Raw genomic sequence first — 16,458 nt, forward strand, 5'->3', positions numbered from 1 at the left:
AAGATCATTTAAAACTTTTATAGCATACAATAATACATTTTGCTAGCTCTGATTATAGGACTATATACATAACAATAGCACAATTTGATCACTTTTGTCAGGCATGCTAATAGGTAACATCGTTTAATTGGCTAGATTTTGGTCAAGAATGGACAAAATGTGTAGATTAAGGAAATGGCATCCATCAGTTTTGCAGTAGTATACTCTTTTCCTTACATTGCTACCAACTGTCCATCACAATAGACATCAAATTAAGAAAAGAAAAAAGTGTAATAAGAGTTAAATATCTCTTTAATTATATATTATGACTTGTCTTACCAATGTCACATCTCATCTTTACTTATTATTTATATAGTTTTTGAGATAAACATAGTTTGAATAATGACACTATTTTGCCTTGTGTCACATAGCATCATGCTTTATTTTAAAGGAAGTTTTTCTGTTCAAAAGGTACAATGTGTGATATGAAAATCATAGTCTGACTTAGCATAATCTAATCAAATACATATTTGTGGTTTGGTTGGCACCAAATATAAAAATTGAGAGAAACCTTTAAAAATGCTAGAGAAAACTGATGTCCATCGGAATAGACGCAGGGTCTGAATGGGTTAAATAAGCTTTTTACAACAGTGAGTAATATTTGCATTCACCTAATTCAAGTGAATATATGCTAATAGACGCCAATCTGTTTAAACGCTGAGAGAAGTCTGATGTTGTGTAGTCAGTACTGGAACATTCTTCGGTCCAGGTGAAGACCAAAATCTCATGTTTTCATGTATTCACAAACTGGAGCTCCTGCAAAACCAAAACAGTACAAGCATCAGCAACGACTATTATAATGTAATGTGAGGCTTTAACAGTACTCATGTTCTCTGTGGTGAATTGTGCAGAAAATGCTGCAGAGTTCAAATTAAAACAGTCTCTGAGAGGGTAATGACAGTTTTAAAATCTCTTATGACACAGCATCCAGGCTCGTGTGACTGTCATGGATCATGCAGTTGGAGGAGTCTAAAATGAAAAAACACTTCACTACAGTTAAAGATGATAAAATATGAAAGTAAATACTGTGAAAAAATTTGTGTTAAGTGTCCAAATTAAAATAGCTAAAAGGGAACTATAGCAATGTAAATTTACCAAACACAACATTTAGCCTACATTTACAAAATTAGGTTAAACGTAAAAATCCAAATTGACATTTAACATTACATGGGTAAACATCTACATAAAATGATGAATAAAAGTAGATTTATGGAGCTTTTCTTTTCCTCAGCATCCGTGGAATGGAAGTCAGCCATTACAGATCCGAGTGAGGCGCATGCGCAGTATTCCGATTCTCTGCGCAAGCTGCTGTAGTCGGATAACGGTTTTCAATTCAAAGAGAAATTTGTCTCATGTGCTGATTAAAAACTCAAACAATATTATGAATAATCAACATTTATTTAGGTAAAATGTTTGGCAGGTGTGCTAAATTGTTCTTTTGCTGGCAGAATGTCGATTAATTTAAGTAAAATTGCAGATGTGGTACATTTCCCTTTGGCAGAGATTTGCCATATAGTGTCCAAATGTCATAGCCTATGCCTCAGAATAAGTGATTGTATAAGTTATCTGGAGACCATAGTATCACGTCACTACAACGTTCTCCATGGGATTAATTAGCTAAGTGTTTTGAGGATGTGGCCACATTGTTTCTGGAATGTTTGCCAATATTCTAAAAAATGGAACTTGCCAAGATGTCGCCACAATGTTGTCATAAAGTAATGTCATGCTGACGATAAGACAACTAACAGGGGATGATGTCAGAACGTTCTGTGTTTGCTGGGTAGAGTCTTGGGATTTTCTTATTAAATTAAAGTGAGGCAAGTGTAAGTAATATTTTTTTGTATGTGTTTGTTTTAATAGGCATTATTGTTGTTGTTTTTGTTTTAGACAGTCCTAAATTAATACACGTTACATATAATTTTAAAGTTGCACTCAGTCATTTTTTCCTCATTAAAAAAGTTTAACACCTAAAGACATGAATTGTAATTTTGCAATATATGTACCACTTATATTAAAATGAAGACTCCAGTCATATCAGTAACCTTATAAAACCTGTTTTATTCCACATGGAGAGGGTCCGCACATGGGGGCTGCCATGTTAGAATCACATGACCAGCCAAATATTACTCACTTATTTTCACTCATTGATTAAAATAATCATGGCTGACTTATTTTTTTATTTATTTGCTTATTATTATTATTGGCATTTTTTAACAATGTCCACAACAAAAGAAACAATGCTTACAAACCATGAAATAATAATAATAAAATACAGCTGCAAGCAGCAATTACAGGTCCAAGCACCAACACACAACACTAAGATCTCACAGAGCAAGCATAGATCACATTGCCCCTGTACAGATTTGAACCCACGACTTTCTGTTCTACTGTTCAGTGTGTTATCCACTGCACCACAGTCAACAAAGAGAAATGCCAAGCTTAGATGAATCACAGCCAAGCACAGCTGTTACCATGCTCAACTTTTAATTCATGCAACTTTTCAACAAAGATGCAAATCAACATTTGATTTGGGAAAAGCCCCGCCTCTATTCAGTAAGCACAACACAAAAATCTCCAAAACTGCACACATTTATAATGCATGACTTGCTGAGGTGGGGCTGAAACCAGGAACCCTCCACTGAACATTTCATAGCTCTAACCACTGCTCCACTCAGCCACTGGGCTAATAGCTACCAAGAGGAACATACTATGCTAAGATTTTCTTTTTAAAGCCAAGCAAAACAGTCAATGTGATCGACTATGTATTCATGTAACTTTTCAACAGAGATCAAATTCAGAATTTGATTGTGGAACAGCCCATAAACCATTCATTAAGCCGATACAAAAATCACCAGAACAATTTGTAGAGGTGGGGATTTGAACTCACAACATTTCAAACTAAAAACCAGGGCTTTAACACACTGAGTCACTCAGTTGATATGCCTACATCCTAGAAAAGAGTCTTCCTATGGTTAAAGTCAGCTCACAAGTGTAGGTATCTTTTGAACTATAGGTGGTGTTGTCTCTAAACTTCTCAGTTATCCTTAGGACATGATGTTGATGATACATATCAATTTTTGTAAAGATTTATCTCTTTTTTATCAAATTTAATATAGCAGAGAGAATACATGGCTGATATGGAAAATGCTAACTGATTAGCATGCTAACCTAATGTTTCTGATGGACAGCATTGTCTGTATGAATACAAAGACCTCCAGTACAATATAACATCGACTCTAACACTGGTCCAAGTGGGATTCGAAGACAGGACCATTGAAACTATAAACCAGTGCTTTAACACACTGAGCCAATCAGTTGACATTGAATTGTCACTGTTGACAATTTATTTAAAAAATATATCACTTTATATAAAATTCAATATGTAGAGATACAATATAGCTGATATGGGGAATATTGGTATCGTTGAAATCCTCATGATCCACAGAATCCACAGACATCAGACACCCATGATTTTAGGACATTCGGTTAAAAAGTTACGGGCAAAAATAGCCATTATCACATCTTTTGCCCCATAGGTGGCGCTGTCGCGAAACTCTGCATGTGCCCTCAGATCATTGTGCTGATGAAGCTTACCAAGTTTCATTTTGATTCATTTTGGACAAAGTGATCTCGAGATGCAGCCTCAAATCCGTTTTCAAGGCCACCTTCTTACCTATGATTTTAGGTAACTTTTCAACAAAGGCAAAAATAATAATTTGTATTTATTCAATCTGTGTGGCTCAATCTGGAGATTATTTTGAGAACTTGATTAGCAGAATAGGGTAATGTTTGAAGGAATAGTATCGAAAAAACGATGAATGACATAATCCAAGATGGTGGCCACTGTCATGGGCAGCGTTATAATGTAAGGGGTCCATTTGAATCAACAAGAGGAGAGTAATCAGACAGAAAAGAATTGTGGCTCTAGGCCAAACGATTCAAAAGATACATGCAAAAGAAAAGTTTATTTTTGACATGGTGGTTGCGCTATAGAGTATGTCCTAGAGACCCCAAATTTGGTATGGGGGCTATTCATGACGACTCCTATACATGTGCCAAATTTCATCATTTTCAAATGTACAGTTCTATGGGCTGCCATAGACTCCCATTGGGGAGGAATAATAATAATAATAATTACGAAAACAATAGGTGCCACAGCACCTTCGGTACTTGGCCCCTTATAATACTAACGAAAACAATAGGTGCCACAGCACCTTCCATGCTTGGCGCCTAATAATAATACTAATGAAAACAATAGGTGCCTAAAAAACACAACAATAAAGTGCGTGGAGGAGAAGGTAAAGTACAGACACACACAAACATATATATATATATATATTAATTATTAATTAATTTCTTTATTCATCACACATTATACATTTGCACATATACAGTGAAATTCTTCTTTTTTTTTCACATATCCCAGCTAGGCTGGGGTCAGAGTGCAGGGTCAGCCATGATACGGTGCCCCTGGAGCAGATAGGGTCAAGGGCCTTGCTCAAGGGCCCAACAGTGGCATCTTCTGATCAGTAACCCAGAGCCTTAACCGCTGAGCTACCACTGCCCCCTAAATATATATATATATACACACACACACACACACACACACACACACACACACACACACACACACACACACACACACACACACACACACACACACACACACACACACACACACACACACACACACACACACACACACACACACACACACACCGACATCCATATAATTGACTAGAAAATAAATAGGGGTGTGTACATTCATCCAGCAGTCAACACATTAAGGATACACACTGGAAATTGTGCTAATACCAAGAGACTTCAAAGGTTCTTCCCACATTTTGTTTAATAATTTGGATTTGCCATTTAGATAGAATCTAATTTTTCTTAAGATATCACATCACTTATCGGCTACCCAATCCCCATATAATGGGGGGTTATCCCCAATCCATTTAATCATGATGGTTTTCCTTGCCAGCATAAACAAGTGATGGAGGTAGGGTAAGGTAGGGTTCCAAGTAAGCATAAGGCCGGAGAGACTTTAATTGTTATTTTGCAAATTTTAGGAAGGGCTTCGCAAACTGAGAGCCAAAAATGTTCTATCGTTTTGCACTCCCATAAGCAATGAAACAAAAGTACCAAGGGAGTCTTTACACTTTGCACAATTAGGTGACACCTGTTTGTTTACTGCATCTATATGGTGATATATATAGACCTTATGTATATGTTAAACTGCATTCCTCTAAACTTATTACAAACAGAAATAATATCTGGAAGTTTAATGATGTTATTCCAAGATGCTTCATCAATTCCAAATCCAATGTCTTTGCTCCAAGATTTTCAAAGACCTGCTAGTGTATTCTCCTTATGCTCATATAACATTGAACAGAATTTTGATATGAATTTCTTGGACACTGCAGTACGAAGGAAGAATTTCTCCAGAAAATGGTTATCCCTTCCAATAATAAGCCCAACAACAACTCTCTCTCTCTCTCTCTCTCTCTCTCTCTCTCTCTCTCTCTCTCTCTCTATATATATATATATATATATATATATAAACCTCTCTGTTTACCATAATATTATAAACACAATATATTTATGAATATTTGGAAACTTTTTTGTATTTGGGGGCATTTCTGGCAGCCCAATATTGTACTAGAGTTTAAGGGCTTTATAAAATAGTTTTATAAAAGCACTTACATTAATTATTCTGTTTTAGGGTTAAATAAATACATTTTTAGGGTTTACAGTGTTACGTCGCCATGGTAACAGAACTGTAAAATTAGATATAACTTTTCACATTAAAATTATGTTCACACGCATAACTGTTGTGGCTATACTTTTGAAACAGCCTAGTGAGTATTTTACCGATTGGCCCCATTCAGTTCTATTGTAAGTGCCTCACTGTAACAGATTTTTGCCTTTATTTATTTATTTATTTATTTATTTATTTATTTAAGAAAAGCAGGGACACGTCAATATTAATTTTGTGGTAATCAACATTAGGCTATGCCACAAATGCACAAAATTGCTGTCACAAATCGACTGAGCCTAACTAGTACTGAACCCGGAATATTCCTTTTTGCTTTGGTTTGATCAAGTTTCTCGATACGTTGTTTTCGACCGAAAATCATTCCCATTGAAACTTCAAACTTCAAACCGAAAATCAAACTTTGAACGATTGTTCTGCCCAGATTAAATATAGAGCCGTTTGCAGACTCTACAGTATGTGCACTGCGTGTTGCACAACCGCTTGAAGGTGACACTCACTCAAACAGTCAGATAACGGAACAGATAGTGTCATTTCATGGGCTGTTGTAAAAGAACAGTGTTTACGACTTTGAGATTTCAGACATGCAGCACTTAAAACCTCTTCTTAAATTCACCCAGACACAGCAAACCAATTTGGGATTTGGACTGATTGCTCTTTTAACAGTGGGTAGCGAGCACGTCTTCTCGGTCTTTGCTTTTAGTTGTCCTTGCAATGATTGGAATTTTATTTACGGGAACGTCTGCCTTCTCGTACCCGCACTTGCTCTGCTCATCCTAAGTTACATGTTGAGCAATAAAACATGGAAGTTATTCACTGGTCTGTGCCTTAGGAAAAGGAAACTATGTCGCTTTAATTACACATTTGGCTTTTTGTGCGTTTTTCTTCAAATCAGCGTGACCGCAATGGTCGCACCTCTCAGCTGGATTGCAGTTGCTCTTCTCAAAGGGGTTTACTTCGAGTGTGCAATGACTGGTGCCAATGTTACACTCTTCAGTAGTCACCTTTGTAACGACAAGTATCCTCACTGTCGGACAGAGCTGGAACAGTTCCCGTGTGATGGAACCAGTGTCCCGAAAAGCGAGAGAGTGGCTGTTCTTTCCATCATACGCGCGGAATCGCAGGTGAGCACAAAAAAAAAAAAAAGAAACTTTCACAGCAGAAAGAATCTTACCTCAGCACATAGCCCAACTTTACAACAGAGTTATCTCTAGCCTTCCCAAATGGCTCCTCGATCAAATTATTTATTTAAAGAGTTTACATATACGCATATTAAATACGATCCTTAACAAGTAATCATTTGACAGGATGGCAAACTATAATAGCATAGGCTATAGACTACAAATTTCGATGGATTCTACAGATTGTCCCACATATTTTTCTTGTTATTTGTGTTCATAATTATGTCTTCTTAGATAATCATTTCTATCGTGATATTCTTCAACAAATCAGATGTTTTATTTGAACAAATAGCTACCTCGTTTACAGTGCACTGTAAAGGAAGTAACTATTTGTTCAAATGAAACATGTGCTAGTATCACATTGAATAATTGGTTCCCTTGGTTGGGGGTTTATAAAGGGGGTGATTAATGACTAATAAGTCATTTGCAAATGCATTATAAATAATTGATATGTGGTTATAACAACATGCATAAAAAGGGTGACTTTATGCCATACCTGCCAAATAGTGAGATGCTTAATAACACATATTCAACATTAGTAACCTATGAAAATGTACCTTAATTTAAAGTGGAGATATATGAAGAAGTTGCAAGCATTAGAAACCTATGTGCATGCATTTCTGTAGGTTTAATGGTTATCAGGCTTTATTATATACAGGTGCATCTCAATAAATTAGAATGTCGTGGAAAAGTTCATTTATTTCAGTAATTCAACTCAAATTGTGAAACTCATGTATTAAATAAATTCAATGCACACAGACTGAAGTAGTTTAAGTCTTTGGTTCTTTTAATTGTGATGATTTTGGCTCACATTTAACAAAAGCCCACCAATTCACTATCTCAAAAAATTAGAATACATCATAAGACCAATAAAAAAAACATTTTTAGTGAATTGTTGGCCTTCTGGAAAGTATGTTCATTTACTGTATATGTACTCAATACTTGGTAGGGGCTCCTTTTGCTTTAATTACTGCCTCAATTCGGCGTGGCATGGAGGTGATCAATTTGTGGCACTGCTGAGGTGGTATGGAAGCCCAGGTTTCTTTGACAGTGGCCTTCAGCTCATCTGCATTTTTTGGTCTCTTGTTTCTCATTTTCCTCTTGACAATACCCCATAGATTCTCTATGGGGTTCAGGTCTGGTGAGTTTGCTGGCCAGTCAAGCACACCAACACCATGGTCATTTAACCAACTTTTGGTGCTTTTGGCAGTGTGGGCAGGTGCCAAATCCTGCTGGAAAATGAAATCAGCATCTTTAAAAAGCTGGTCAGCAGAAGGAAGCATGAAGTGCTCCAAAATTTCTTGGTAAACGGGTGCAGTGACTTTGGTTTTCAAAAAACACAATGGAAAAACAGCAGCAGATGACATTGCACCCCAAATCATCACAGACTGTGGAAATTAACACTGGACTTCAAGCAACTTGGGCTATGAGCTTCTCCACCCTTCCTCCAGACTCTAGGACCTTGGTTTCCAAATGAAATACAAAACTTGCTCTCATCTGAAAAGAGGACTTTGGACCACTGGGCAACAGTCCAGTTCTTCTTCTCCTTAGCCCAGGTAAGACCCCTCTGACGTTGTCTGTGGTTCAGGAGTGGCTTAACAAGAGGAATACGACAACTGTAGCCAAATTCCTTGACACGTCTGTGTGTGGTGGCTCTTGATGCCTTGACCCCAGCCTCAGTCCATTCCTTGTGAAGTTCACCCAAATTCTTGAATCGATTTTGCTTGACAATCCTCATAAGGCTGCGGTTCTCTCGGTTGGTTGTGCATCTTTTTCTTCCACACTTTTTCCTTCCACTCAACTTTCTGTTAACATGCTTGGATACAGCATTCTGTTAACAGCCAGCTTCTTTGGCAATGAATGTTTGTGGCTTACCCTCCTTGTGAAGGGTGTCAATGATTGTCTTCTGGACAACTGTCAGATCAGCAGTCTTCCCCATGATTGTGTAGCCTAGTGAACCAAACTGAGAGACCATTTTGAAGGCTCAGGAAACCTTTGCAGGTGTTTTGAGTTGATTAGCTGATTGGCATGTCACCATATTCTTATTTTTTGAGATAGTGAATTGGTGGGTTTTTGTTAAATGTGAGCCAAAATCATCACAATTAAAAGAACCAAAGACTTAAACTACTTCAGTCTGTGTGGATTGAATTTATTTAATACACGAGTTTCACAATTTGAGTTGAATTACTGAAATAAATGAACTTTTCCACGACATTCTAATTTATTGAGATGCACCTGTATATTATGAATAAGTATGAAGACCTGAAAGGACTAGTTGGGACACAACTCACAAGTAATATAATAATTCAAAAATGTAGCAAAATGACATAATCCTGATTTTAATTGTATTTATTTTTTGCTGCATTGTGACATAAATCATGAATTAGGGGCATGTTTTGGGCATTAATACAAGTATAATTAAGTGTATTTATTAAAGGTGCACTCAATAATTTTTTTCCTCATTAAAAAAGTTTAACTCCTAAAGACATGAATTGAAATGTTCCTATAAATGTTGGAAATCATGACCACTCACATTAAAATGAAGACTCCAGTCATATAAGTGACCTTATAAAAGTTGTTTTATTCTAAATGGAGAGTGTCCACACATGGGGGCTGCCATGTTAGAATCACATGACCAGCCGAATACTACTCGCTTAATCTCAGTAACTGTCCTGTTATTTACACTTTCACTCATTGATTAATGTAATCATGGCGGACTGTGAATACTAAATTTCTACAATGGTACTGAAATTGAAAACGATTAATTTTAAAAGATGCTGCATCCTAGCTGCTAGGTGTCAGTGTAAGTCCAAGATGACGCAAAGACAAAAGTTACTGAGTGCACCTTTAAGCATTTACAGCCAATTAAAATGCTCACTATTAGGCAAGTATTGCATAAAAGTCACCCTTTTTAATTTAGGTTGTTACAACTGCATATCAATGATTTAAAATGGATTTGTAAATGACTTCGTCATTAAGGAACCCCTTTATAATGTATAAACCCTTAACAAAAGGAACATTAATGTAAAGTGTTATGAATCATTTGCATAATTCTGGAAAATACTTTTAGGTTCTTGGTTGGATCCTGATAGCTTCTGTAATGATGTTCACCTTTCTGCTTACATGCGTGGCAAGATGCCATTCTCCAATCAGTTACATGCAGCTGAAGTTTTGGAGGATGTACACTCAGAAGGAGAGTGAGTTTTTGGACAGCTACACAGCTCAGCATGCTGAAAAGCTCGCGAAGAGAAACTTAACAAGTTTCTTTGAGTTAACCAAACCCACTCCTATGAAGAGTCCTCCCAAAAAAGCCTGGGAGAAGATTTCCTCCTTCTACAAGTTCCAAACCATGGATGACTACTACAGCATCCTGCACAAGTACGTGTGCACTTGTGAGGACCTTGAAAATCCAACAGCGCGGGCTTCAGTGAGGTCTGAAAATGATTTTTCAAACCCAGCAGCGCTGGCTTTTCTGGACGAGGGCAAACTTGTCATGTAGATGTGTACATATGCTGTCTGAAAAGCATGTACAGTATGGTTTAGCAGTGCTCCTCTAATTGACAGCTTTCTTCGTTTATTATGACATTATGGGCACATGCATAAACAGAACTGGAGAGATCACTTATTTCTCTCTCTTTCCTGTGCCTTCTAGAGTCAGTCTATTGTTCTTTTGTTTTTTAATTGTAGCTTTTCTTTTGATTAATACCATTTGTATTATTTTAATTTCCATGAGGATTTTGTTATTTGATTTTTTTTTCTTCAATATGATTTTTCATGTGAATAGTACAAACTATTCTGAATTGCACTTTGTGTTTGTGGCAAGTAGACTGTTTACATTAATCAGCTATGCATATTTTTCTTAAAACGCAACTGATCATCATGTAGAAAGAAAGGTATTTTCCTCAATAAAAAAAAAGAAATATTTTTTGCCCTCTCCACTTCTTAAGAGGACTGAAAACAATCAGTTACAGTACAATGTAACATTTTAATTTTGGTGTCATTTCATCAACCTATGCCATAAATATAATAGATCATAATACTTTATGCTATATTTTTTTAGTTTGGAAGATGATGGTATGATGTATGTCATCTCATATTTCAAACAGCAGTTTGGGGAATTTTTTGATGTAATCATGTAAATTTGTGAAAAACACATTGCAAAAAGCTCATTTAAAAAAAATCAATCTACCATTAGTTGTTAGCGTGAAAGCTTAGTCCTTAAAGGAGTCATGGGAGGAATGCTGATCACAACAGTGGGGCAAGAACACAGAACAGAAAATCTTCTCATACCAGCGCAAATCACTTCCTTCTGTCCGAATTTTACATATTATGTTGCAATAAACCTCTTTGTTTTGCATTACAAGCACAAATTCTCTGTCTTGTGAAGACACTGGGTAAATGCTACCAGCCTCTACATTCCAACATTCCAATGCTACAACCCTCCAAATTCCACCATAATAAAAGCGCATTGTGACTTCCAAATTTAAGTTTGTATGGCTCAGTTTTCAACCAATTAATAATACCAATTAATAATACAATCCAGTGGTGGTATCTCGTTTGTTTGACTGCTTTTGCGTAATGGGTAAATGCACAGATGTGCTCTTTTTTTATTTATTTAGTTTTGTATTCCAACAGAACCCAATGTTTTGGTGGCAGCCCTTGAGTGAGTGGGAGGGGAAAAGGGTGAAAAGGGGAGGGGTTTGATGAGTTGCAGTCAAAACCAGGGAAAGAAAAGGCGGAGATCAGGGAGGGTGTGGAAAAGAAAAGTGAAAATCACAGAGAGAGAAAAGGGAGTGCCATTGTGTGTACAGATTTGCAGCCACAGCAGTTATCATCTCTGTCAAATTCCACCATCATCTGTGCATTGACTATCAACTACTTATTTTGGATATGTCTGTACCAACTATGGATTCTTTTAAGACCGTCTTACGGTTCCTCACCAATCAGAAGAGTACTATTGGCTATAGCTTCATGGCCATTTTTACAATAGGCAGTGAACGAATTTTCTCCATGGTTTCTTTCCAGTGTCCGTGCAACCGTGAACAGAATTTTGTCTATGGAGTAACATTTCTGCTCGGCCCAGCTATTGTCTTCATGATCATCAGTCTCTTTGTTAGTACACGTTTTTGGCGATTATATACTGGGTGTTGTCTCAACCCTTTCAAACTCTGCCCCAAGGGTAACTGTTTGAGTTGCTTGACAGTGTTTATTAAAGTACTTGCTGGAGCTTGCATTGCGCCCATTATGTGGCTTTGTGTAGCACTGCTCAATGGAACCTTTTACGAGTGTGCTGTCAGTGGCTTGGATAAAAACATGGTGGTAGACCTTTTCTGCAAAAACAAGACACCTGAGTGCCGGGAAGAGCTAGCCCAAGTGCCCTGCAGCAAGTCTCAGCTGTCTCCAGATGATAATAAGGAACTGCTACTAATGCTTCGAGCTCAGTCACAAGTAAGCACAACTATGTTATTGCGACAGACACTTACAGCAACAGCAAAGAACTCAAATACTGTGAATTTCATAAATACTGTCAAGAAGCATTAGCTTACAATTTAATCTTTGATTTTGTGCGTGCAGATCCTTGGCTGGTCCATCGTTATCTTTTCGGCAATAGCAGCACTGATTGGCACATGCTTTAAGAACTGTCGCTCTCAGGTAAGCTACCTTCAGTTAACTTTCTGGAAAATCTACATGCAGAAGGAGAAGGAAAAGTTTGAGACATTTGCTGAAGACTACGCCACCAAACTGGCAGAAAGGAACCTCAAGAGCTTCTTTGACAACAAAAGTCCCGAACCGTTTTCCTTTCCAAACCACAAGGCCTGGGAGGAGATCTCCTCAATATACACATTTACGCAAAGTGAACAGTACTACAGCAACCTGCAGAGATATGTGGAGTGCGGCGATCGGGATTACAGCCCTGAGAAGCATCCTGTTTTACAGATGGAAGATGGCATAGAGATGGTATAGAGTCACAAAGCTGCATGAACTTGGTAAATGAATTGAAACAATATGACCAATGATGTAAACAAGTCATTGTACATTTGAGTAACTAGTGTAAAAAACTATATATATATAGCCCAGAACATGACTGACAGCCGCTGTGAATTTTTGCAGAATTTTTGTTGAAAACACACCCACTGAAAGTTTTGTTTTGTCCATTGAGGAAGTGGACACTGCGCAATTCAAAATGCTTACCATTTACACTAGTCACATCCACTTTCATTTAGCTACCACTGAAGCAACAGGTCTCAGGCCACAAAGAGATGCTGACAGAAATTTGAGCTTGCTTTAATAGGTGTTTCTCTGATGGAAGATGTTTTCATTAGCAGCGGGGCAATATAGATGTTATTATTGAAAGCAACTTTCAGATAATCTGAGGGTTGTTTGGTTTGAATGCTGCAGGTTTAAAATGTCAAAAAAGGGGGGAAAAGAAATTATTCTCAGGGAATTTGTCAGACGGCTCAAAATCTTTTCCACCCTCTCCATGTAGACCAGGCAGTGTGTTTTGTACATTAATGCATAATAACTTCAAAAGACCATTGCATAATAAGTTTTAACATTTGCACAATATTATTGATAAGTGTCTTGTAGTAATTAAATTATCTTCTTAAAATAACTCTAAACAAAATAACTGAGTAAATTCAAAACATTGATTAAAATCTATAATACAGCCACATTGTGCTTATGCCCTTCAACAAAACATATAATGAGCAAACCTATATGCTTGTTTCCTTTGCTGGTTTCAAGTAGATGATGTGACAAACAGGAAACCCACATTATGACCAGGCATCTGTAAAAACACTTCATTTTCTTCAACCTTTCTTTAGTAACTTTACCCAACAGATCAGCTTTGCATAGAAATTCCTGCATTCAGAACACAATGCTCTTAGAATAGCCTTTCAACACATAAGAACAGAAACTATTTTATTTACATTACTACAAAAGGGTGAGGTGCTGGTTACCAGCATGTTTGTGGTGTCTATTTCCTGCATTGTTTGTAAAGGAGAATGTTCAGACACTTCATTATACTCAGGTTAAAACTCAGCAATGGACTACAACCCCAATTACAAAAAAGTTGGGACAGTATGACAAATGCTAAAAACAAAACGTAGTGATTTGTAAATTATATTCACCCTTTGCTATATTGAAAGCACTACAACTACACATTATATGAAGTTTCACCTTGTGAATTTCATAGTTTTTTTTTTTTTTTAAATATACAGTAATTTCAAATTAGATGATTGCAACACACTCCAAAAAAGTTGAGACAGGGGCAATTTAAGACTAATAACAATTTGACGAGTTAAAATAACAAGGTGATGTGAAACAGGAGATGTTAAACACGTGAAGCAATCGTGTCATAGTATATAAGGAGCCTCCAAAAACAGCCTTGTCCTTCAAGAGCAAGGATCATTCGAGACTTGTCATTTTGCCAACAGATGCTTCAGCAAATAATCCAGCACTTTGAGAACAATGTTCCCCAAAGACAAATTGGAAGGATTTTGGGTATTTCACCCTCTACAGTGCACAATATAGTTAAACAATTCAAGAAATATGGTCAAATCTCGTTGCGTAAAGGGCAAGACGAAAACAACTTCTTAATGTGCATGATCTCTGATCCCTCAGACGTGACTCTCTTAAAAAACATAATTCATCTGTAATGGATATCATGAACATGGGCTTAGGATTACATTAGTAAACCTTAGTAGTCAACACAACTTGCAGCTGCATCCACAGATGCAAGTTAAGACTTTACTATGCAAAGCAGAAGCCCTACATCAACACAGTTCAGAAGGGCTTCCAACTTCCATGGGCTCAGTCTCATCTTAGATGGAAATTAGAACAGTGGAATCATGTTTTTTGGTCCACATTTCAAATAGTGTTTGAAAAACACAGCCATCGTGTTCTCCGGGCCAAAGAGGAAAAGGACCATCCAAATTTTTATCAGTGTCAGGTCCAAAAGCAAGTGTCTGTATGGGCCAGCGGTGTGTCAGTGCCCATGGCATGGGTAACTCGAACCTCTGTGAGGGCACCATTAATGCAGACAGATATGTACAAATTTTGGAGCAACATATACTGCCATCCAGCACCGTCTTTTCCAGGGACATCCCTGCATTTTCCAGTAGGACAACACCAAACCACATCCAGCCCGGATTACCAGTGCATGGCTGTGAAAGCAGAGAGTACGGGTGCTAGATTGGCCTGCCTGCAGTCCTGACCTGTCTCCAATTGAAAATGTGTGGTGCATTATGAAGCGCACAATGCGGCAATGAAGACCCTGTAAAATTGTAATGCCGAAGAACTGCATAATGGATGAATGAGGGAAATTCCACTTTCTAAAATTAACAAACTTGTGTCTTCAGTGCCCAAATGCTTAATAAGTGTTTGAAGAAATTATGATGTTTCAAAATTGTAAACACTCGACTGTCCCAACTTTTTTGGAGCATGTTGCAATCATCTGACTGTACATTTATTAAAAAAAACAATTAAATTCACAAGGAAAAACATAATATGATGTTTAGTTGTAGTGCTTTCAATATAGCAAAGTGTGAATATAATTTACAAATCACTCCTTTTTGTTTTCATTAGCATTTTTCATACTGTCCCAACTTTTTCTGAATTGAGGTTGTATAATTTCCAAAAACAACATGGCAAAAACAACAAAATTAGCTTGCTCGTTTTTTTTTTTTTTTTTATGTCAGGCTGGTTGAATACTATATGTGCTAAAAAGGTTAAAAATACAGTTTAGAATAAATTTAAAAATAAGTAGCCATAATAACCAGATATTTAAATAAATACACAGAAAATGGGAACACTAAAGCAATACTTCCACAATTGTGAGGTGTTCCCCATGAAATATGGGAACTACAATTACAAAAGCACACAGTCCGCCTGCCTCTCTCATTGGTTGTAATAATGTAACTGAGGGAAATGATCATATGTTTTGCATGTATGTAGGAAGTGAATAATGCATTTTCAGTTATTTATTTATTTGTATTATTTATTTTGTTTATTTGTTTTAAGTTTGTTTTGTTTTTTGCAATTTTGTACTGATATAATCATTTTTGTATTTATTTCCTGCTTCGCCCTATTATATTTATGTTATAATCTATTTTAATGTGGATTTTTGTATTGCTTGTATATAAGTACAGTATGTATGTATTAACCTATACTGTATTTCTATGCTTTAATTAAAAGAAAATGGAAAATTGTAATGTTGTCTTCCCTACTGAAATAGACAGCCTGGTGGTGACCAGCTTGAATGACCTATTTATTGATGGTCAGACTCAGCAGTGTATAAATCCAGATTTATGCCATGAATAGGTTTGTGCAACAGGCAACATACCAATCAAAATATGGTCAAATTGCAAAATATCTCAAACAAAGAGCCTACTAAAAAACAGGGAAATGTATGCCGAATAAGTTATTTCATACTCGGTTTTAATTTAAATAAATATGAATTGTGGC

General features: G+C 36.8%; 2 protein-coding genes across 2 annotated transcripts; both read left to right on the forward strand.

Moving 5' to 3' along the window:
* The first annotated feature begins 6,312 nt into the window (after nt 1–6,312).
* On the forward strand, nt 6,313–10,917 carry calhm6 (calcium homeostasis modulator family member 6). The gene is made up of 2 exons (XM_051720162.1): nt 6,313–6,936; nt 10,064–10,917. The coding sequence occupies exons 1-2, from the start codon at nt 6,397–6,399 to the stop codon at nt 10,490–10,492; spliced, it is 969 nt and encodes a 322-aa protein (XP_051576122.1). The 5' UTR covers nt 6,313–6,396; the 3' UTR covers nt 10,493–10,917.
* An 835-nt stretch (nt 10,918–11,752) lies between these two features.
* LOC127453628 (calcium homeostasis modulator protein 5-like) lies at nt 11,753–16,312 on the forward strand. Its single transcript, XM_051720163.1, has 2 exons — nt 11,753–12,441; nt 12,568–16,312. Exons 1-2 carry the CDS (start codon nt 11,884–11,886, stop codon nt 12,955–12,957), a joined length of 948 nt encoding a protein of 315 aa, XP_051576123.1. The 5' UTR covers nt 11,753–11,883; the 3' UTR covers nt 12,958–16,312.
* Nucleotides 16,313–16,458: the final 146 nt, after the last annotated feature.

This window comes from Myxocyprinus asiaticus, chromosome 16, assembly GCF_019703515.2.
Source record: "Myxocyprinus asiaticus isolate MX2 ecotype Aquarium Trade chromosome 16, UBuf_Myxa_2, whole genome shotgun sequence".
In the NCBI taxonomy this organism is placed as follows: Eukaryota; Metazoa; Chordata; class Actinopteri; order Cypriniformes; family Catostomidae; genus Myxocyprinus; species Myxocyprinus asiaticus.

Excerpts from the sequence above, each read along its gene's own strand:
- calhm6 (XM_051720162.1), top strand. The coding sequence starts at position 6,397 with ATGCAGCACTTAAAACCTCTTCTTAAATTCACCCAGACACAGCAAACC. Across the intron at positions 6,937-10,063 it reads TCATACGCGCGGAATCGCAG|GTTCTTGGTTGGATCCTGAT; the intron begins GTGAGCACAAAA and ends AAATACTTTTAG.
- LOC127453628 (XM_051720163.1), top strand. The coding sequence starts at position 11,884 with ATGTCTGTACCAACTATGGATTCTTTTAAGACCGTCTTACGGTTCCTC. Across the intron at positions 12,442-12,567 it reads TGCTTCGAGCTCAGTCACAA|ATCCTTGGCTGGTCCATCGT; the intron begins GTAAGCACAACT and ends TTGTGCGTGCAG.